This window comes from Rattus norvegicus, chromosome 5 (genome assembly GCF_036323735.1).
Source record: "Rattus norvegicus strain BN/NHsdMcwi chromosome 5, GRCr8, whole genome shotgun sequence".
In the NCBI taxonomy this organism is placed as follows: Eukaryota; Metazoa; Chordata; class Mammalia; order Rodentia; family Muridae; genus Rattus; species Rattus norvegicus.
Genome location: NC_086023.1, coordinates 82446740 through 82469975, shown reverse-complemented (window position 1 = coordinate 82469975; position 23236 = coordinate 82446740). Strand labels below are relative to the sequence as shown.

Below are 23236 nucleotides of genomic sequence, written 5' to 3'. Positions count from 1 at the left end.
GAAAAGATAATTAGGTAAATCAGGCAATGCTTAGCTTGATGAGTGAATTGTCAACGAGAGGCTTTAGACAAGTCTGTGGATTCTGTGCATTGGAAGAGTCAAATGTTAACACCCAGCAGGTGTATAAGACAGTTAAGATAACACTTGCTGAGTTAAAAAAGTGGAAGAGACTCAAGACTGTTAGGAAAAGTATTTGTTTTCTTCAAAATGTTAAGGCTAGAGATAAGAGATCTCGGAATATTGCATAAAAGGACCGTGTTAAAGGAGTCCAAGCAGTCATGCAACATGACACCACTGCATGTCACCTGAAGAAGCAACAGGTTGTGTCCAGAAGAAGATAGCCCAAAGCTGCATTAGACCGTATGCCAGTCAGAGCCCCTTGAAAACACCGAGCGAGTATAAGCACAGTATATGGAATGAGGATACCTTAAAAAATAAAAATGTATACATCTAATAATAAAGTCACCTATGGAGGTGGAAGTCTGGTGGAGGTAACCTCAGAAGGAATGTTGGCACAGCAGAGGGAGTCTGCTTGCTGGGGAAAACAGGAAGCCAGACAGCTTCTGCGGTGGGCAGCAGCATCTTGAATAGCCCATGTCATTGGCAATCATTCAGAAGTAGCTGGAAGCAGGGATGTTACAGGAGAGCGTTCTTGCAGGCAGGTTGCTTTCACTAGAACTTAGAATGCCAACGCTGAAAAGGCTGATTGATGGGCAACCTCAAAGCCAGGAGCTTACAGGCCAGGTTCAAAGAGATCCAGATATAATACAGGAGATGCCATGAAGAGAAGGGTAAGGCAAAAGTCACATTCAACCTTGTTTCAACTAAAGCCCCTCTTCATTTATGCTTGTGCATGGAATTTCCACATGACACAGACTTTGCTGAAGGGCTTCTCTGGCACAAAAAGAAGAAGAAAGGAATAGGAAGAGGAGGAGGAGGATGAAAATGTTTATAGAAATCACTGGCCAACTTTAACATCTTCATTTTAAAGATGGTGAAATTGAGACATGGGGAAGAGAGATTTTTTTTCTAAGATGTTATGCCAGCTGGCAGTGGGTCAGGGCAGAATCTTGGGTCTCCTGACTCTGCTCTTAGAATCCAGGGATAACATAAAAGTCTGTAGTTAATATATACTCTTACAAAAGAAAAACAAACTGTCTTATCCTCTAAATAGTATAGCATATGTGGATTTAGCTAACAATTCTAATATTTACTTACCTACCACAAAGCATAGTCATTTAAAACATCACAGGTAGTGTCTTCTGGATTCTATGGGTCTGAAATCAAAGCATAGCTGAGCTGAGTGAGTGAAGCTGAACTTTCTATGATTAGTTGTCATTAGCCTGGGTTTAGATCATAGCTGAAGGCTTGACTGGGGATCAGCTCTCTTCCAGGCTATATCTGATGGCTGAATTTCTCAGGAGCTTCTAGACTGAGGCTTTCAGTTCCATGCTGCCTTAATAACTTCCCACATGGGGCATTTCAACAAACCTATTTACCTCCTCCAAGCCAATCACACACACACACACACACACACACACACACACACACACACACACACACACAGAGAGAGAGAGAGAGAGAGAGAGAGAGAGAGAACACTCTTCTATAAATGAATTTTGCTTGACAATGATCACCCAAAGTAGTTTTTTTCTAAATCTTATAACTTTCTCATTTTTTTGTCATTTTTTGCAGCACTGGCCTTTATGCATGGCCAGCAAGCACTCTGCCAGTTTAGCTACACCTTCTGTATTCTGAGATCAGGTCCTAGGCAACTGATGTTGATTTTCAACTCTCTCTGTAGCCAAAAATGATCTTGAGTTTTATCCAGCCTCCTGCTTCCTAGCACTGAAATTACTTGCATACACTACCACACATGGTTTCAAAAGTAGTCCATTGACCCAATTTGATCATGATGAATTTGGGGCTATTGAGAGCTAGTATCAATACAGTCATTTTTGAGTCAGCTGGCTACAATCTCTAATACTCCAATATCACCGTTCCCTGGCATCATAGGTAACAAATTCACTTTTGCCACCAGCACTCCAGTCGATGGGTAACCAGTAATTGTGGCAACTACTAAGGTGTGATCTATGTCTTAACTCCTCAATCCATTTATATGATCATTATCATAGATCATCTGAGTGGACCTGATTTCTTTCAAATATCACCCAAGGCAATATTTTTCAAGACAGCTACTCCAAAATATCAGCCAAGGTTCTCAAAAAGCAGCAGAACTGATGATATATCATGAAGAGTTTTACTGTATTGGCTCACAGGATGCAGTCTGAGTAGTCTAACAATGGCTGCCTCACCCTGGAAAGGCTGAGAATCCGGTAAATGTTGAGAACACAAGACTGAATATCTCAGCAGTCTGATGGGTACTGAAGGCCTGGAGGATTCCTGGAGCTCTGCTGGCCTCCAGGCTGTGCTGGAATCCTTAAGAGGTTGCTTCTATTATTGGTAAAGGAATGCCTCAGCAGCAGAGAAGAAAAGTGGACATACATGTGGTATGTGTTTGGGGTTCAGCTGTAGCTCTGTGTCCTCTGATGCTGCACACGGGCTAGAAGGATGAAGCAGAGTCTGGAATGGTTGGGGTTCTGCAGGACCCCAGTCTGGCTGAGAATGGGTATGTGTGTGGTAGTGGTGGTGGGGATGGTGTGTAGGTCTTAATGTTACAGCTCTTTTAGACAAAGGCCTTCTCCAATGGTCTACAATGAAACAGCTCTCTGAGAGGACCTTAGCTTGTGCCCATAAGGTTATTTAGGCTGGGTTTGTATGCATATGCTTTATTCAGGGTGAACCAAGGCTATATATGGACCTTGGAGAGTAGAAAGGAGTTTTCAGGGTAAATGAAAATCATTGGCTGGAGTTTAAAGTTCTGTGAATGCCTCATTTGTATAGAGAGGCATTCCAGGAATCCCAGGTACTTATGAGGAGGGTTCTTATTGGGGGTGGGGAAAGGAAGTTGAATCTGTTGGTCTGCCAAGGACTACTCACTTTCCCCAAGGTAGAGGGTGTGAGAGGTTGGGCTCCCCAGAAGAAGTCAAAGAAAGGGAAGCCCTACTGTTAATGGGAGTCCTCCATTCTCCACTGAGTTCAGATGATTTAATAGGTCATGGTAGATGTTAACCTTAATTAATAGGATTTTTCTCACAGACAAGCAGGCAAAGGAACAAGTTTCCTTGTTTAATGATCTTTCATGTAAGCTGCCACCAGAAGTCGCTATCCATATTTAAGGTGGGTCATCTTGCTTCCAATAATTTGGTCAAGAAAAGCCCTCATGGGAGTGCCCCTTGCTTAAATTCCAGATTCAGTCAAATTGACAAACAAGATTAGCCATCACACCAAATATATTTTACTGAAAGGTAAAGTAGTCCGGGTGGAAACTCAAAGTACTTGTTTTTCTTATCACCAGTCTAGCTCTCTCAGCATATGAATTAAACTTTAGAATATCACTTTTTCTTTCTTTCTTCTATACCATATACAGTATGGTGTGTCTTCTACTACTGTAATAGTTTCTTAGGAGTTTCCATTGCTATGAAGAGACACCATAACCAAGGCAACTCTTATAAAGGACAATATTTAATTGGGTCTGGCTTACAGGTTCAGAGGTCAGTCCATTATCATCAAGGCAAGAGCATGGCAGTTTTTAGGCACACATGGCACAGGAGAAGGAGCTGAGAGTTCTACATCTTGTTCCAAAGGGAACCAGGGAAAAACTGGTTAACCCCACCCCTTACAGTGACACACTTCCTCCAACAAGGCCACACCTCCTAGTAGTACCATTCCCTGGGCCACGCATATTCAAACCACCACATTTGGTTTGAATATAAAATGCTACCCAAGGTTTGTTCTTTCCATGCTTAATTCCCAGCTGGAGGAGGTATTACTCAGGAGACTATACATTCTATATTCTAATAAAGAATTTTCAAGAGGAGGGTCTGGGTGAAAGAAGTGATAGGCCTTAAGTTTCCTATAATCGAGATCCCTGGCCTCCAAGCAGACTCTGAGCCTCAACTAGCACCACGCTTTTGGCACATAGCTTTTATACTTTGTTTTTCTTGCAAATGTTATTCCCTCCTACATAAAATGGCATTCTCTATGTTTTACATCTAAATCATCTTCTTTCTTCAGTTATCAGTTCCAACACCACTTCATCCAGGTACAATAGATGCTCCCCTACTGTGTCCTTTTGCACCATCCCTTACACCAAACTGTAACTATTCTACAGTAGACCAACCCTTCCAACAAAGCAGTTCTCAAGAAGATATTTGTACCAGGTTCACCTGAAAATCGGCATGACTCAAAATTAATCTTAAATACCTGATAAAAGTCCTTATTTCCAAAACTCAAAAATCCATTTCTGGTGAGTCTTGCTTGGAAAACCTAGAGTTAGAAGTTATCTCTGTGTTTCATTCTCTGGTGTCACAATTACGCAGGGTGATAACACACCTTATGACAGCAGGAAGCTATTCGGGCACTGGGACAAAAAAAAACCATGTCAGGACACAGACTTCAAGGATTATCTTTGCTTTCAAAACCAGTCCTAAAAATAGCTGCCATCATTTACTTGGGATTTGGGAAAGGCCAGTACCAAGGACAGAGGACATCTGTCTGTGGATTTGAGAATGAGTCAGAGAGGGTTGTTGTAACAAGATTGATCAATCACCGACTAGTGGGAGGAATGACTGGTCTCAGGGAAGAGATGAAGACAAGGATCTCTTTGTCTCTGGATATGGGGGAAATCACAACCCATTGAAAGAAATGAATCATGATTAAGAATGTGTCTTTGGTATCTGAGGAGTCTGGGTCCAAAATGTTTTTGTTTGCTGTGCAAGCTTGACAAAATATCTGCTCTAACTTTAACTTTCTAAATATATATAAAAGACACAATATAGCAATACACATTTTAGAAGATCACTGTGGTTATTAAATAGTATTGTGTATTACATTGCTTAAAAAACTGGCATGTGACATAAATAGTTATGGTCATTCATGCTGACACTGCTTTTGAGGCAGTTGTTGGTGATAAGACTACTTGGTAAGCAGTACTCAAATTGTCTCCTGTGAAACAGATCCTTACTGAGAGTCACTTAAAAAGGGTTCTATGGCTGGTAAGTCTGGAAACACTTGACAACATCTTGGAAATTCAGGGTTCATATGGTCTTTTTATCTACAGTCCCAAAGGCTGACAAGTGGTAGAAACAATAAGGTAATATTGTTATATTATATTATAATAATGAATTATAGGATATTACCTTATTGATATTGCTAAAATTCCTATTTTATTCTATGTGGGCTTCTATGGCAACATTTTGTGTACTAGTTAGTATGGAGACAAAAAGAAGACTTTGATCTTAAGAATAAAATACCAGTAGATTCCATGTCTTGAGAGTCCCCATATCCTAGTTCATGGATTGAGATTTACAGCTGTGCCTACACAGGTTGGAAGAAACAGGGAGGTTCCTTGGGGCATCATTTTGAAGAACATTGATCCCACTATAGAGAGTTCTATCCACATGACCAGTTACTTCCCAGCAACTAATAGTATCATATTGTTAGATTTCAATATATGAGTGTTAGGAACAGCCACAAATATCCAGAAAATTCCATGAGGAAAGAGAAGTGGTAAAAAAAAAAAAGGGCCAGAAAAGTGCCTAAAACCTTCAAAGGAGACAACAGAATGGAATATGAAACTGAGAATGTAGGCAATTCTTAGGACACCAAATATCCCTGTTTGATTAGAAACTCACAGAATGTTTGATGCAATCAAATTCAGAATCTGAGAAATTCTGTCCAGCTCTGGTGAATCCATATCCCAAATCTGATGAGACCGTTGATACTCTTATCCATACGAAATCTGCCTTAAAATGTGTTGGACCATGATCTTGGAAATGATACCAGAGCACCGGGCTCCACAAATCCTTAAGGGAACTGTAAATTTGCCCTCACACATTTAAGTTGACAGTTAAAAGGGCAAACATCCCACTTGAGCCAAAACAGGCATGCCCAGGTCAGGAAACCTAGCTGGAGAGGCAGAGACATGCAGAGTGTCATCCCAATTAGCAACTCTTTCTGGCTAGGGAACCCAGTGAGCCCAGCCAGACCCCAGCAGATTCTGGAACCCTGTCTAAGCCAAAGAGAATTTGCCAACATGTACCCAGGAGCTAATAACCACTTGCAAACAGTGCACCTTGGCTTCGGTGCTCTCCAGAGAGAAAGCGTACTAAGTAGGAGAGCCAGCCAGAGCTCAAAGAGGACTGCAGAGGTCAAATACTTCCGGACTTACATGTGGAGACCACTTAGACAGCTGCTAGGGGGTCTGGGAAGCAGAAGATGAAGAAATCGTTTCTGCGTGCCTAATCTCTTCCCTTACTGAGCAGCTCAAATCCGAAGTTTGTACTTTTATCAGAACTGAAGAAAGTTGTTTGAGGAGCCATTCCAGTGTGGCACAATGGGATTGAAGGGGCAGGCTTCAAAAGCTGCATCTGTCTCACGAACTAGTTCTTAAGCTTCCATGAGTCTTAGTTTAAATTCCAAGTCGGCATAGTAATACTCCGCTCACTTGCTTATTGTGTCATTAGTAAGATTAATGAAAAACCTAAAGCATAACATTTGCCACAAGACAAGTTTGTTTTAAAGTATGTGTGTGCGCGCATGCGCATGTGCGTGGGTGCGCATGCACACGAGCAGGCAAAGGTATTTGTGGATGTCAGAGGAAAACTTAGGGGAGTCAATTCTCTCTTTCATATTGGTCTCAGGGATTGAACTCAGATCATAAGGATTGGCGACAGGTGCCTTTTTATTCCACAGGCTCACAAAACAGATTTATAGTAAATAACAAAATGTTGGTTTTCCTGCCAATCCAGCTCTATTTGGGTCTAGAACAGCAACTGTAATGGTCCCTATTCTCCGCCAGGGGTCAGCAAACTGTGATGTAGCCGCCCATTTTTGTAAAATCTTTCATTTTAGAACATAACCATGCTCATTTGCGTATTTTCTGACAGTGTCTGCTACAATAGCAAAGTTGGATAGTTATGAACTCTATTGTGTCTATGCAACCAAGATACCGGACAGAAGCAACACAGAGGAAGAAGGGTTTATTTGGGCTCAGAGTTTCAGAGTCTTACTCCAGGATGTCAGGAGAGGGAGCTCAGGACTCAGTCTGAGGTGTCAGAAGCATGCAGCCCCGGCTTGCTTACCTGGATGACAAGGGAGCATGGGAAATTAGACTAGAAAGAGATTGGGTATAAACCCACAATGCCCACCACCCACCCTCTGACCTCCTTCTAGCCGCCAGGCCCGAATTCCCAAAGGCTCCACAACCTCCAGGTTAGTCCCACAGCTGAGGACCAAGTGTTCAAACTCAGAATCCAAGAAGATGATTCAGATTCAAACTCAAGAGTAAGAAGTGATCCTACAACACATTTATCTCAGGTCATTTAAGGAAATATTGACTGACCCTTCCAATCAGTATGCCAGATTTTCATATAGTTTCCAGACACTGTGACCTTGGCAAGCCATATACTATTATACACATAAACCAAGCTAAAAATAAAAGTTTATCTAATAAGTTTTCCCAGCACAGGTAGGGGCACAATGCTCTAGAGATCTTCAGGAGATTTAGACATTTACTAGACATTTTACTAGACAGAACTTTAGAAGACTGACAGACACTACTATGGCCCATTCTCCCTTTATCCATTCTGTACTTTCTTACTCTCTTACTCTGTTTTCTCCTTCCTTCCTCCCTCCCTCCCTCATCAGGTCCCTCTCCCTCTCCCAGCATTCTTCTCCCTTTCCTTCTTCTATGGTCTTTCCTAATCCCATTCCCTCTGGTTAAATATTCTGATTTCCTCACCATATGCTTAAATAAATAGCTGCTCAATTAATGTAATCAAAACAAACAAACCCACACCTCATCTAGACAAATCCTCGTTGAGATTTTCTTCCCAGGGGACTCAGTTGTGTCAAGTCAACAAGTTCAATGTAAAATTCCAAAAGAAAGTTTTAAGTTTCAGGGTCTCTGAAGTCTGAGGCCCAATTTTCCAGGACCTATTGATTTTTAAACTCCCCTGTCTGCCTCCTCTCACTTTACCATCCTCTCATTTATTAGCCTTCTCTCTGGGCCGAGCTGAAGGAGAGCAGGCTGTTCTCTACCAGCTCTAGAGATCTGCAGGAGACTTAGACATTTTACTTCACTTGACTTCATGCCCTCTTCTCAAGTCCGAAATGGTAAATAAAACCGCCATGCACACACCAGTTTTCCAACTTCATTCTCCCTCCATAACTCCAACAACTGCATTCACAGTAATGACACGAGCATTTAACTATTACATAAATGTTAATTTCTGAAACCAAACAATACACTGGTTTCAAAAGAAAAAAATCACTCAATAGAACAAAAGAAGCCTAAACTGCGGAATGAGATGAGAGGCATCACCCTTACTTCAGCTTCCAGTTGCACTGACTGGATAACTTGCTGAACTGTCTCCAGCCTGTGCTTCTGATAGCAGGAAAATATGAACAGTGTCCTCCGATTGCCTAAGCTTGGATCACGATGAAAAGGCATCTGCAATGGGCCAAGAACCAAATAAATAATACTGATTTATCTCATTTTAGATTTGAGTTGCTTGAGCTCTTCCATCCCGGGGCTTCACCCTTTTATGACAGACAGGTCCTGGCCAGGGATAGCATCATTGTTAATGTGTAAGGACTGAAAAGAGAAAGAGGGTCAAGGATTTGTCCTGACCTGGTACTTGCTGCCCTTGTGTGCCATCAAACCCAACCTGTGACGTACTTCAAACACAGAAGAATCAAATAAGTTTGGGGAACACACTCTAAACGATCTTCTTCTTGGAGGTTTCTACAAACACATAAAAGACCCTGGAAAATCCTGAAGTAAAGAAAGATGTGTAATTTGTTTGGCTTAAAATAACATTGGCTTTAAAAATAGCCTTTTCCAAACATGATTAACTAGGAAATACTTTTTGCTCCGCATTAATACCTCAACATGCAACACGTTAGGAAATAGCTATGGCTAAATTAAGCCTAATTCTGAGTTAAGGTTTACCTCTATTTTTTGGCTCTTGTGTAACTTCATAAAGACTTTTTACACTGTTGACAGTTTTCTTGGGAGGGGGGACACAGGGGACCCAAACTCAGGCTTTTTTGAAGTTAAGCCTGTGAACTTAGTCATGCAAACCAGCCTTTGGTATCAGTAAATTGCTGGAGGAAAACCTCGGGTTAAGAATGCTGCCTCTAACTGGTGAGTCAGACCACCTAAATTAAACTCTCTTCTCCTCTTCTAGCTATGTGACCTCAGTTTCCCCATCCTCAGGGAGGGGAAAATAAAGGAAGAAATGTCAGGGATCTTAGAGAAAAAAAACAATGAACTAATCCATATGTGGCACAGAAAGTACAGATGTTTTCAATCAGGACTGGTTATTATTGTAGCTTTGAGGTGATCTCGTTTTGAGAGAAGAAAAGTAGACACTACGTGTCTGCATTTCTTTTCTAGGCACACTAATTAATAGCTGGAGTGGACTTAGTTTTCCATAGTGTCTGGTTTCTTGCTACCAATCTCAGAGATCCATTTTTGTTTCAGGGGTCAGCTCCTATCAAAGTGCATCAAGGCTGGCCGGTCTTGATGCCTCCTGGGTTTGGTAATTGTCAGTGTCTCTATCTGGCTGCATCTAAGAGCAAACCTCAGGCCAGCAGAATTCCACTCATTCGAATACCAAGACTGTTATTTCAGAAAAGGTTTCCAAACACTCTAGTTTCCAAATGCCAAATATTTAGCACATGCATTCACACCGCCTTGCTCCTGTGTTGCTCTCTATCCATAACCTGTCCCTCCTGAATAAATACCTTTAATTCTTTAACCTTGGCTCCCTCATTTGAGACCTATGAAAGAGCCAGCTGCATTTCTTAAAAAAATCGGATGGAAATACAAAATAGAGGAGGCTATTGTTCCAGGAGAAATGAATTCAAATTTGTTTTTGAAATGATTTTCCAGAATTTTATAGGAATCTATAGTGTTGCCATTTGGTCAAGGCCACTTCTTATTTTCTTTTATGTCTAGGCAAAGAGCAGAGGAGAGCAAACTACTGCTCTGCAGAAATTTTATTTCAAAAATTGAAACCAGACGATCTCGAGGTAGCTTGTGGTCTGAATGTATCAATGGATCTAGTATTTTTTCATCAGAGCTGCTCTTAGGGATACTGAACCACAAATATGAATCTCATTATTGTGTCTAGATGGAAATGTTTTATGGATTAAAATTTGGGGATTTAATTTGGCTAGTAATGAAACTTCTGTTCAGGGAGACGGAGGAAAGGAGCCTCAAAATAACACCAGTGATTCATCCAAATACCTGAAAGGAAAAAAAATCAATATAATATCTGGATCCCCTTTGTATTTAACGTTGGCCATTTTGCTTGAGTTTAAGTGGAAGGCTAAATTTGGTTTGACAGGACTATTGGCAAATTAGCAGCAGGTCACAGATCATTACAACCAAGAACATTCTAAAACTGGGCTTCGTTGTATCCTTTGGTACAGTCTTGGTACAGTGTTGGGTAATACCAAGTTAAATGCCTCGTATAACTTGCCTTTATGAAGCCCAGATCCCTATATAGTCTAGCTATATATGTTATGCATAACTAAATCAGCCTAGCATAAGTATGAAATAGACCTGTAACATTTCCAGACATCAAAATCGTCCTTAAGCAGTGCTCATTCAGAAGACAGAAAGGAAGATAACCAACTTCCAATAATGGATTGTTCTTTTAGTTTCTCTTGAAGGATAGATTAAGTTTGTCCATTCGAGTGGGGCAAGTGGGCTTTCAAGACACCAAGAAGTCTCTCTAAAAGTAATTTAGATTCTGCAGCATCTCAGAGGTGCCCAAAAAACCTGCTTCACTCCACAGAAGCACCATCAGGTTCTGATCACATGTAACTGATAGGTTCCCTCGGCCTGCTGTTTGAAGGTTGGATAGACAGAGCGGCCACTGCTCTCAAATACTAACTCCTTTCATTGACTTCTGGTACAAAAGGCAATGAACAATGATGGACTCAGAGAGACTTGGGTTCATATCCTTACTCCTTAAATGACATTCCAATTTGCACATGTGACTTAATAACTTTATGCCTCAGTTTCTTCATCTGCAAAATGAAGATAAAATTTTTTACCTTGTAACTTGGAAAGACTTTAGAATCTTGTGTTTACAATGTTTATGGCAAGCTGTGAAAAAAACACAGTATCTTTCGTACTTCTATTATCCTTGTTGGTATACTTCTCCTTGAACTTCAAAGAACTATTCAACAAGTACCTGGGCCTTTCCTCCTTCAGTAACACCCCACCACCACCAAGAGCTCCTTAGCCAAGAATACCACTTCTTTCCTTATTGTTTACTGAGGCTGTCACTGCTAATACTCTTGTGCATGCATAGTCTCCACATGCATTTCCACAATGACCTCTGGGAAAAGGGCACAGCTCTTACTCAGACCCTCCTCCCCAGTGTCCTGAACACTGTGAAGCCCACAGTGAATTAGAAGTAATTATCTCTTTAAAGAATCTAAGCCCTTTCTGTTGGGCTAGGACCATGTAACATGTTTCCCAGTTTGTAGAGGCACTTGAGAGGAAGTATGACCATTTAGACCAGTGATGTGTGGTTTGACAAACAGTTACATATGAGACTGTTCGGGAGATCATTTTAAGCCTTCTTATTAGAGGGAACATGTTTGTTTTGGCTACTATTGTATCATTCATGCTTAACTAGAGGCTTGGCACATGGTGGGTATTTGATAAGGATAGAGGGATAGATAGATGAATGGAGGATGGATGGAGGGCAGGTGAATGGATGAATGGGTGGATGGATGGATGGATGGATGGATGGATGGATGGATGGAATAAAGACATACAGAATTAAGAATTCTATAAAGTTCTTAGCACAGGAGTCCTCTCAGTTCCTTTCCCTTATACTTCTCTCTGGAGACCATTACAATGGGCTCGAGCTAAGCATTGATGGAAACTTTTCATATGTATTTCTTTTTTATCATTTTTATTTTATTTTTGAGATTATTATATAATTATGACATTTCTTCCTCCCACTTCTTTCCTCCAAGCCTTCTCCCTGCTATCCTTAAAATCCATGGCCTCTTTGTTCACTAATTGCTAGTACATGCATACATGTATATGAACATACATGTATATTCCTAAATATAGCCTGTTCATCCCTTATTACTATATACTTATATGTACATTTCAGGGTTGACCTTTTAGCACTGGACAACCAATTCTCCAGAGAGGACCACCTCTTCCATTACCAGTCCATTACTCAGTTACCTATAGTTCTTTGTGTAGAGTTGACGCCTCATAGGCTTTCCATGTCTACTTTCCCATGTGTTGGTGTTATCCTTATTTGGCTCAGATGTGATGAGTCAAGTTGGTGAGACTTTGTGAGTGTAGCCCCTGATACTACAAAGAGACACAGATTCATACCTCCTCAATCACCTTACACTCTTTTTACCCCCCACTTCTACAATACCCCCTGAGCCTTCTGTGTTTTGCAGATATCTCCATTAGGACTGAGTGCTATAACTCTGCATTTTGATTGGTTGCGGTTTTCTATAACGGTCTCCATCTGTGGCAAAGGGACATCTCCTTGGCCTTATTTTTACTTTTTCCAGCTTTACTAAGGCAGAATTGAAAAACATATAATGTGATTATTAGATAGATAGATAGAAATGGTAACCGATACAAGATAAAAACCAACATATCTACCACCACACATAGTTGCTTGGTTTGAATAGGGTGGAAATAACAAATATCTACTATCTTAGTAAATCCCAAATATACAATGTAATATTATTGATCCACTTTACCATAGTGGCTCCCATAAATAAGTATGTGCTATGATGATTGTATATGGCTATCTGGGGTAATTAATGCAGCATAATCCTACAGTTGGACTTTCTCATAATTGTGTCATTAATTTGCCTGCATGTGCACAGTGTGTGGGTACCACTAATTTACCACCTCTGGACTCAGTGATCCTCTACTGTTGGTTGTAATCCTTGCTCAAGTGGGATTCCGATTTTATAATCTGATTTCTGACTGCATATGGAAAGCACTGTGAGGCTGGGCCAAGTGTTTTCCATTAAGAGAACAGTTTTGAAAGACTAAACCACAGACAGTCTGTTCTGAAGAAATAGCTGGCCTGGTGTCATGGACAACCATCCCAGCAGCAGCTCTCAGCCTCAGAGAAGCCTTGGCCAAAGTTCTGACCTCCCAGAAAAGAGCTCCACCCAACTCATTCACTCCCTTGTTCCTGCTACTGAATTAGAGCAAGGCTAAGGGAATCCTAGGTCTGGAGCCATAGCCTTGTCATTTTCCTAAGGATTTCAGAATGTCCCTGATATCAGACTCACTGAAACACTGAGGACTGAGATAATTTATGTAAACCAGTTTCTTAGATAACACTTAAACAAAATCAGATCATGTGTCTAGTAGGCATGATTGCTTGTGTCTTGTTTGAAGAAGGTGGTTAGCCAAAGGCTACTTTGTGCCCAAAAATAAATTCTTAAGGTACAGTTGAGAAGACTTTCCTTCTTTCCAAACCTATTCATTTTTCCTTAAGCTCATTGTTTCTTTCTCTTTGCCCCTCTTTCTATTCCCTGAAGCTTCTGGAGATAAAGCCACAGTGGGAACTAGAAAGATAGTTCAGTAGGCAAAGATGTTTACAAAGTAAGTTTGATGACCTGAGTTCAGATCGCTGGGATTCATGTAAACAGCCAGATGGATTATGACAGTATGTAATCCCAACATTCCTACAGCAGGAAGAGAAGCAGGGACAGAATCACCTAGAAGTGCATGGACCCACCAGTAAACTATGCTCAGTGCAATAGAGAAGCAAAAGAGACCTGCCCCCAACAAGGTGGAGGATGATAACCGATTCCCAGCAGTTGGCCTCTACCTGCTATCTGTACACACATGCATGCACACAGACCCACATGCACAATTAAATAAAGCTTAAAAGAAAAAAAGGGGGCAGAGTGGGAAAACATGCCTCTACATAAGGTGTAATTTCTTTTAAGCTTAGAAAGTGGTTTACATAAAATATCTCATTTCTCACATGTAGCTGGTATTGATGTTGTCACTATACAGATGTTAACATAGAGGCCCAGACAAGCAATATTTTACATCCATTGCCATAGTAACAAGTAACAAGAATTGCTGTCACCCACCATTTTTTATCTAAAGACAGTTTGCAATTCACTGTGGTTCATACTAATAGGAAGAACAGAGTCAAACTGTTACAATATTTGACTGCCTCTAGAGCAGATGGTCCCAAACACCACATAGTCTCTTCCAGGGCATTTATCCATTTTAGCATTTATAGTTCCTCCCAGTGAAGATCTGTTTCTATTGCTGCCTCCTTGACTGACCTGTGACCTCATTAGTATGAACACAGAGATGTCCATTACTGGTCTCTGATAGCCTATGTCTATCCCAAGGCCATAATCACATCATTCAACTCATCTCTAATGGGAAAAAAAGAACAAATCATTTTTAGGAGACAAGTCTCTGGGACAATCAGCAGTACCACTGACATGTTATTGGACACCAATTAAGAGCCCATGATCCTATCTCAAACCGATAACAACTTGCCAGTGCTGAAATTCAGACCCTCATGGCTCAGAAGGGTCTTTGGCTTGTCAGTTTAAGTTTTTTCTATTTTTTTCACCCAGAGTGTCCTGGACTCACTCAACTGAGGGGATCAGATGTCCTTGGAAAACAAATCTACACTTAAGGTTGTTTCCTGGCTCATGGCTCTTCCTGACACATTCCAAGAAGGAATTTATGGATGTTGGGAGGGACGAGGAGTGAGGAATTTGTAGACCATTTTAGAAGCCTGTGTTAGCAGCCCCATGCTTGACTGACCCAGCACAATAAAATTTTCTTCCCTGTAAGCCAGAAGAAAAATTTGCCGTAATACCTTAGATGCCAAAACGATATGGAAACAAGTTCATCTGCATTTAAAAAAATGGAATCATTGTTGTCTATCCAAGTCCAGGATATTCCATGTATGTGCCTGAGTCAAAGAGATAAACACATTCCATGAGCTACTAATCATGATGTCACAAGTAACTAATTCAGAAGTGTGTCTCCAACCACATAAGGCTATCCAGATGAAGTGGATACATGTCTAAAACTAAAATCATGTTTTGCTTGTTCTCCAGTTACGGCCATGGAAAATATTCAAAGAACAACTCCTTTATCTCATAAGAGTCTCCAGCCTGTGGAGAGGTGACTAAAGATAACCTTTAAGATATCCCATGCTTCTTAAGGTGCTGAAGTGTCCAAACTTGTCACCAATCCAGTCATCCATAAAGAACATATGCAATAGCACTCATTCTCTTGGGTACATGAAGACGACCCCACATCTCCTTCCCTGGGATTGATATATGATAATATTGATACACTCCATGTTAGCTTCCTCAGTTATGAGTGAAGGAACACAAGTCATCAGCTTCCTAGAACACATTCTCCAGACCTTTCTTTCTAGTCACTTCCCATAAATATGAGTCCAGGGCACTGGAGAGAGGAATCCGTGGTTAAGAGCATTTGCTGCACTTCCAGAGGACCCAGATATGATTCCCAGCACCTACATGATGGCTCACAACCATCTATAACTTGAGTTCTAGGGAGCATGTTTCACTCTTCTGGCCTCCGCACACAGCAGGCATACATGTAGTACACAGATATACACACAGGCAGCAGGCATACATGTGACATACATACAGAACACATGTAGGCAAAAGCATTCACACATAAAATATGTTTTCTCAGTGATAATCTTTTATCTGTACTTTTTATGGTCTTTGTAAATTAAATTGTTCATTCTAAAATTATACATTCTAAAATTATAACAGTATCTGAACTTGACTCCCTGTGACCTCAGTCTCCCCTCTCTCTAACTGAAATCTCTCAGCTAATTTCCATTTCCCCAAAGTCTGCCCTCAGAAGAGACATAAACCAGCCAGTTACCCGCATGCAGCAGAATACTTTGTTTCGCTAATGTCACTATTTCTCCCCAGATCCACCCACTCTAGAGCACATATTTCTCTTTCTAGCAGATCGATCTTCACAAGACTTAGTTTCTCAAACACCATTGACTTCTACAGTTTCTCTGATCCAGGTCCAAATTGCCACCGAATTTGGGACTGGATTCAACTAAGGTCAAAGCAAACAAAAATGCTATTGTCATAGACTCTTGCTGGGTTGTGATCCTGAGAGTGCAATACAATGTCTTGTCCTGTTGATTGAGTTCCTATAATGTACTAGACAAAGTTCTGAAGCTCTAGTACAGACCTCTAATACTTAATTCCCCCGTGTGTGTGTGTGTGTGTGTGTGTGTGTGTGTGTGTGTGTGTGTGTGTGTGTGTGTGGTGTTTGTGTGGGTGGTGGTGGTAGTGGTAATAGTGGTGTTGCAGAAGTCAGTAGTCAACATTAAGTGTCTTTCTTCAATTTCCTCCAGAGCTATCAACCTTGTTTTTTTTTGGGGGGGTGGGTTATTCTTTTATTGGGATTATGAGACTGTGTCTGCAAGTCTGGAACTTGCAGATTACACAGAAGCATGGGAGAGCTATAAGCATGTGCTCCTATGCTCACCCTTTAACATGGATTCAAGGGACCAAACTCAAGTCCTTGTGCTTTCATGGCAAGTACTTTACTGACTGAGCCATCTTTGAAATTGTTTCTGACCCTTACTTTATAAACAAGCCCAGGGTTGTGGATTAAATGATAAATAACTTTCCAAGTTACAGAGCCAGGAAGGGCTTAAATGTTTTATAATACAGAAGATGTGGATGATCAAAGCACTACTCCCAATCCTCAGACACCATGAGCAAATGTGAATGATAACCCTCAAAAATATCATTCCTTTCCTGTGGACCTCTTAACTACACGATGAAGTAGCTTCCCTCCTCCCACATTATCCTTAAGTCTTCCTTTGGGTTCTCAACCAACAGCTCAAGTGTACATCTTAATGAAAGAAGACCATAGGTAACTTTCTGTCAAGTATTTATTACTCTCATATGTATGTAAATCATTGTTTTGTAAGTCTTAAAACAACGAGCCAGGGTTCAGCTAGGTAATCATGACTCAGTAATTTCTCAAGTAAATGGCAATGTGACTGATGAATAGGTCAGTTTAACAATCAAAAGAACTTCAAGGTACATCTTCCACATTCTGTCTCATCTAACCCTCTTCACTATTTAAGTCACATCCTAACTTGCTTCTTTCCCAATAATCCACACACTGGTATTTTTGGACAATCCCTTTGCTTTTCAACACCATAGGCAGTTTATTCTATACTCAGAAAATAAATCATCTACATTCTTGTTTTTTGGTTTTTTTTTTCTGTTTTTTTGTTTGTTTGTTTTTTTATTCTTGTTATTCCCTAAATCCTGAAAAGATTGTTTTTTTCTCCTTAGTTCTGTTGTTAAGTCCCAATAGAGTCTATGCTTGGTCTTATATCTATTTCCACCACCCACAGAATTTTGGTTGCTATAGAACATTCAGTGTGAATTCTGTCAGTACTGGTCAATCTGAGAAGAAACTAGAAACCCGTGGACAACTCTTAATTTGGGTACTTGATTCAGAAGTACCCTGTCAAGTTCTTCTAAAGCTTAGACTGTGGAATGTTCTGGATAGATAAATCAAGGGGAAGGGGCTCTGAGGTGCAAAGGATGGATGCTATATAAGAGGCTCATGACTAGAAAGGAGCAGTAAAACCTCATTTTCCCCTGAGTTCTTTGTTCCCTCCCCCCAGGCACCTGCAGAGAAACAGCAGGTTTATTTCAGCTTGAAGAATCACTAATTACAGCCAGGAGTCATTAAACATCTCCTGGGGCTACACTTCACATCACCATAAAAATTCCCTCAGAAGGCCTGGCTAGTAAATTCTGAGGGACAATGAATGATCTCATCATATCAGCCTGTCAACCCTGCCATTGGCAAGGATTTTCATTGTACAAAATGAAATAAGGGGAAAAAATAAGTAACTTACCCATGTGCCCAGATCTGAATCTGAGATACAACTCCCTAATGTTTTGCCATGCCTTTCTTTTTCTACTGTCTCCTTTCATTTCCAAAAGTTGAATAATGAGTAATGTCATTTCTTCAAAATTGCAAGATTCTTCTAGAGACCATTTTATGTCCTTGCTACCGTATATAATGAAGGAATATCCAGAAAGCTTCAGACACAGGGAGCAAGAAGGCAAAAATCATTCCAAATTGTAGCCACTCCACAGTGTGCATTAGTGACAGAACCTAATAACTATTCTTTTTCTTTATTTATAGATCTTTCTTCCATGAAGACTGGAGACGTTCAACTGTATTCTTTTAAGTACATCTAAATACCAAATTCTACTGGAAGTTCAGGCACCCTACAGATCTAGAGACACCTAGCCAATCCAACCTCTACCATGGGGGCCGTGACCTGGCTATTGCCAGGCATCTTCCTAGCTTTGTTTGCCCTCACTCCTGAAGGTGGGGTCCTCAAGAAAGTCATCAGGCACAAGCGAGAGAGTGGGCTGAACTTGACCTTGCCAGAGGAGAATCAGCCAGTGGTGTTCAACCATATCTACAACATCAAGTTGCCCATGGGTTCTCAGTGCTCAGTGGATCTAGAGTCAACGAGTGGAGAGAAAGACCTGAGCCCCACACCAGAGTCCAGTGGAAGCTTCCAGGAGCATACAGTGGATGGGGAAAATCAGATTGTGTTCACACACCGCATCAACATCCCTCGTCGGGCCTGTGGCTGTGCCGCAGCTCCAGATGTGAAGGAGCTCCTGAGCAGACTGGAGGAACTGGAGATGTTGGTATCTTCTCTAAGGGAGCAGTGCACCATGGGTACAGGCTGTTGCCTCCAACCTGCAGAAGGTAGGCTTCCCAGAAGGCATTAGGGTTCGTTGCCCCGTCTCTGCATAAATGAGAAAATTATGAGCTTAAAGGGATCCAGGAGTAATTTTTAATGCTGGTTTCCTGGGAAACTAGACAGACAAGGTATTCATTTAAAAAACAAAGGGGGAGGTTTGAAGGTCAAGTAAGGTGGAGAGTGCAGGCATTTCTCTCCTGTTCTAGGAAGTCATGCTAATAATAGTTCTCACACTCATTTTCTAGCATTTGAAAAATCTGCTTCATAAAGCTCTATTTCACTTAATTATATCTGTTAGATTATTGGTCTGAAGAGTTAGCTCAGCAGGTAAGAGCACTTGCTCTCTCAGAGGATACACATTCCATTTCCATCACCTACATGGTCACTCACAACGTCTGTAATTCCACTGCCTGGGTGATTCTAACATGATGGAACACAGTGTGATAATGGGACGATGGTCGGTTCAGGGCTGTGCATACAACCACCTGTATGTACCAGACACAGTACCTGTCTTATATGATCCTACCAACAACCCTTTAAGGTAAGATTTAACATCTCTCCATGAGTCTAAAATCTGAGATTTTAAAAGTGGGCCAAATGTCACAGGATGACTCAATGATAAAGAAGGACATACACAGACTTTGGATGTGCCCGGGTACTTCATTCTCTCTGGAGGACGCCCTGGGCCCTTGCACATCTATTCCAGGAATCCTGCTGCTTAGGAGTTCATTATCTCTATCCCCTGAGTTCCACAGAACTACAGAAGCACTTGCTTCAAATCAGAAATGAGTATCTGTTTCCACCACTTAGAAAATACTACCAGAAAGGGCACTGATGATGATGATTTCAAGGATGCACCAGAGTACTGTATGTAGGGAATACTGTGGGACTCAGGCTTCTAAGGCAATTTTTGAAAGTTTATCTTTATTAATAAATCAATTCATTTTCTCTCTGTCAACTCCCTTGGGGAAACATGTAGGTGAGAAGACATGGTGGGTTTAATGTTAGTGTGGCTTGAATACGACTGAATTCCATCTGATTTTCTCCACTAAGCTCCTGCTCTCCCCAGCCAGTTGATACCTAAGGATACAGCTGAATTTGGGTCAGGGCTTTTCCATGGGAATAGCAAAAACTGCTCTCATGAATTCAGCTAAATACCTGTTCTCTTCACTGCAGGCCGTCTGGACAGCAGGCCCTTCTGCAGCGGCAGGGGTAACTTCAGTGCTGAAGGTTGTGGCTGTGTCTGTGAACCAGGCTGGAAAGGTCCCAACTGCTCTGAGCCTGAATGCCCTGGAAACTGTAATCTCAGAGGCCAGTGCCTTGATGGACAGTGTATCTGTGACCAGGGTTTCACTGGGGAAGACTGCAGCCAGCTAGCCTGTCCCAATGACTGCAATGACCAGGGCAAGTGTGTGAATGGGGTCTGTGTGTGCTTCGAAGGCTATGCCGGCCTTGACTGTGGCCTGGAAGTCTGCCCAGTGCCGTGCAGCGAGGAACACGGGATGTGTGTGGATGGCAGGTGTGTGTGCAAAGATGGCTTTGCTGGTGAAGACTGCAATGAGCCCCTTTGCTTCAACAACTGCAACAACCGTGGGCGGTGTGTGGAGAACGAATGCGTCTGTGATGAGGGCTTCACGGGCGAAGACTGCAGCGAGCTCATTTGCCCCAATGACTGCTTCGACCGAGGTCGCTGCATCAACGGCACCTGCTACTGTGAAGAAGGTTTCACAGGTGAAGACTGTGGTGAGCTCACCTGCCCCAACAACTGTCAGGGCCATGGCCAGTGTGAAGAGGGACAGTGTGTTTGCAACGAGGGCTTTGCAGGGGCAGACTGCAGTGAAAAGCGGTGTCCCGCAGACTGTCACCACCATGGCCGCTGTCTCAACGGACAGTGTGAGTGTGACGATGGGTTCACAGGGGCTGACTGTGGGGAACTCCAGTGCCCCAATGGCTGCAGTGGGCATGGCCGCTGTGTCAATGGGCAGTGTGTGTGTGACGAGGGCTACACCGGAGAAGACTGTAGCCAACGGCGATGCCCCAATGACTGCCACAACCGGGGTCACTGTGTACAGGGCAAATGCATATGTGAGCAAGGCTTCAAAGGCTTTGACTGTAGTGAGATGAGCTGTCCCAATGACTGCCACCAGCATGGCCGCTGTGTGAATGGCATGTGCATCTGTGATGATGACTACACTGGGGAAGACTGCAGAGACCGCCGCTGTCCCCGGGACTGTAGCCAGAGGGGGCGCTGTGTGGACGGACAGTGCATTTGTGAGGATGGTTTCACTGGTTCTGACTGTGCTGAGCTCTCCTGCCCTGGTGACTGCCACGGCCATGGCCGCTGTGTGAATGGCCAATGCATCTGCCACGAGGGCTTCACCGGCAAAGACTGCAAAGAGCAAAGGTGCCCCAGTGACTGCCACGGCCAAGGCCGCTGTGAGGACGGCCAATGTATCTGTCATGAGGGCTTCACAGGCCTGGACTGTGGGCAGCGCTCCTGTCCCAATGACTGCAGCAACCAGGGACAATGTGTGGCAGGCCGCTGCATCTGCAATGAAGGCTACACAGGGGTAGACTGCTCTGAGGGTGAGTATCAGCAAGCTGGCAGCAAGTGGTCCTGATGGGTATTCAGCTGATGCCTATCAGAGAATATTTGGATTTATCAATATACCAATTCTTTTCATGTGTTCTGCTAGTGTATTCCTGTTAAATATTCTCTCTCTCTCTCTCTCTCTCTCTCTCTCTCTCTCTCTCTCTCTCTCTCTCTCTCTCTCTCTCCATATATGAAGAAGTTATGTTCCATCTCTTGGTACTGGGCAACTTAGATTCAAAAGCTCAGAGAAGTGATACTGTTGTCCAAAAGACTCAAAGCTGATACTTAAATATTATCTATCTCAACTCTATTGGATCAGCCATTCATTATCCTTTACTAAGTATCAGCTTCCTTTCCTTCTCTACTCTGGCTTTGAAACAACGGCAAACAAAATTCCTTCATTTGAATGGAAATGATAATTCAACTGGACTAAATAGACATTTCTATTAAATAAGAAGAACTTATTAAGGCAGTCAACTAAAGAATAGTTTCTGGTTACCTGGGAACTAGACCTGTCCCTTAAGCTGTCTTTTGGTGCTAGCTTTATCCAAGGGGCTGTGAACATCTCCCAGAAGAACACTGTTTCTAGTAATTATTCAAAGCAGAGGCATATAGTATCCATTCAAGAAACATTGACTAAATGAAACCACAGCAAAGAACAAAAATATTCATGTTCAAGGAGCGTCTTCTCTTTATTTTTCTCACACTCATGTCATGATAAAGAACATCTTCTGAAGGTAGGCAGGAACAAATAAATAGTCCCAGTGTTTAGTGTGTTTGAATTGTGCAAGATTAGCAGAGAGATGTGGGCTCTAAACCTGATATAGGCAACTGCAGGAAAACTTTTTGCCCTCACTCACATCTAAGGAACAAGAGAGTCTGGTTAGACAAACCCTATAGGACTAACTCAGGGATCCAAGCCGAGATGACACTTTTCTGTACCATGGTGTAACTCAGAGCTTTTCCAGAAAGTGGAAAAGCGTCGAAAGCAATACTACTGGCCAGGGACTTCAGTCGGAAGGAAATGGACTAATGGGTTGCAAAGCTACTTCTGGTGGCAAAGATCTGTAAACCCAGCTCCTACAGAGGCTGAGGCAAGATCAAGTTCAATGCCTGAGCCACAAGGAACATTCAACATCAGCCTAGGTCAGATGATCAAAATCGATTGTATGGCTTTCTCAGAGAATTAATGAAATTATTTTTTAAAGTAAAAAGAAATAGAGGAAGAGAATTTTGTTATAGGGAAAGTAAAAGACCTCTTTTTTAATACTTCTTAGACTTATTTATTTTTGTTTTATGTGTATTAGCGTTTACTTTGAATGTATGTGTAGGAACCACCTGTGAGCCTGTACCAGCAGATGTAAAAGGAGGGCATGAGAGTCCCCGGAACTGCAGTTTTTGGTGCTTGTGAGTCACCATGTGGATCTTGGGAATGTATCCCTGGTGCTCTGCAAGAGCAAAAGTGCTCTTAACCACTGTGTAATCTCTCTAGTCTTGACTGGCAGAACTTGTATTTGGTATGCATAGGACCCTAGCTTCGAACATCACAAAGAAAGAAAAGATGAATCATAGTAGGGCTCCAACTGAGTCCAGAAGGCTAGGAACAATGTGTTTTAAGAACAGACAACTTCAGATCTCTATTGCAAATAGTAGAAGAGAATTATCAAGGAAGTTAAACTTATAGGGTACTGCAGGT

The 23236-nt window shown here is 41.9% G+C and overlaps 1 protein-coding gene across 11 annotated transcripts in view; it reads left to right on the top strand.

The window, feature by feature from the left end:
- Positions 1–23236, top strand: part of Tnc (tenascin C) — an 84858-nt gene that overhangs the window by 6222 nt on the left and 55400 nt on the right. For all 11 annotated transcript variants that reach the window (XM_008763754.4, XM_008763755.4, XM_008763756.4 and 8 more), the window contains exons 2-3: positions 18371–18952; positions 20124–21533. In XM_008763754.4, coding sequence (XP_008761976.1) covers positions 18496–18952; positions 20124–21533 — 1867 coding nt within the window. In that variant the 5' untranslated portion in view covers positions 18371–18495. The remainder of the gene's footprint in view (positions 1–18370; positions 18953–20123; positions 21534–23236) is intronic.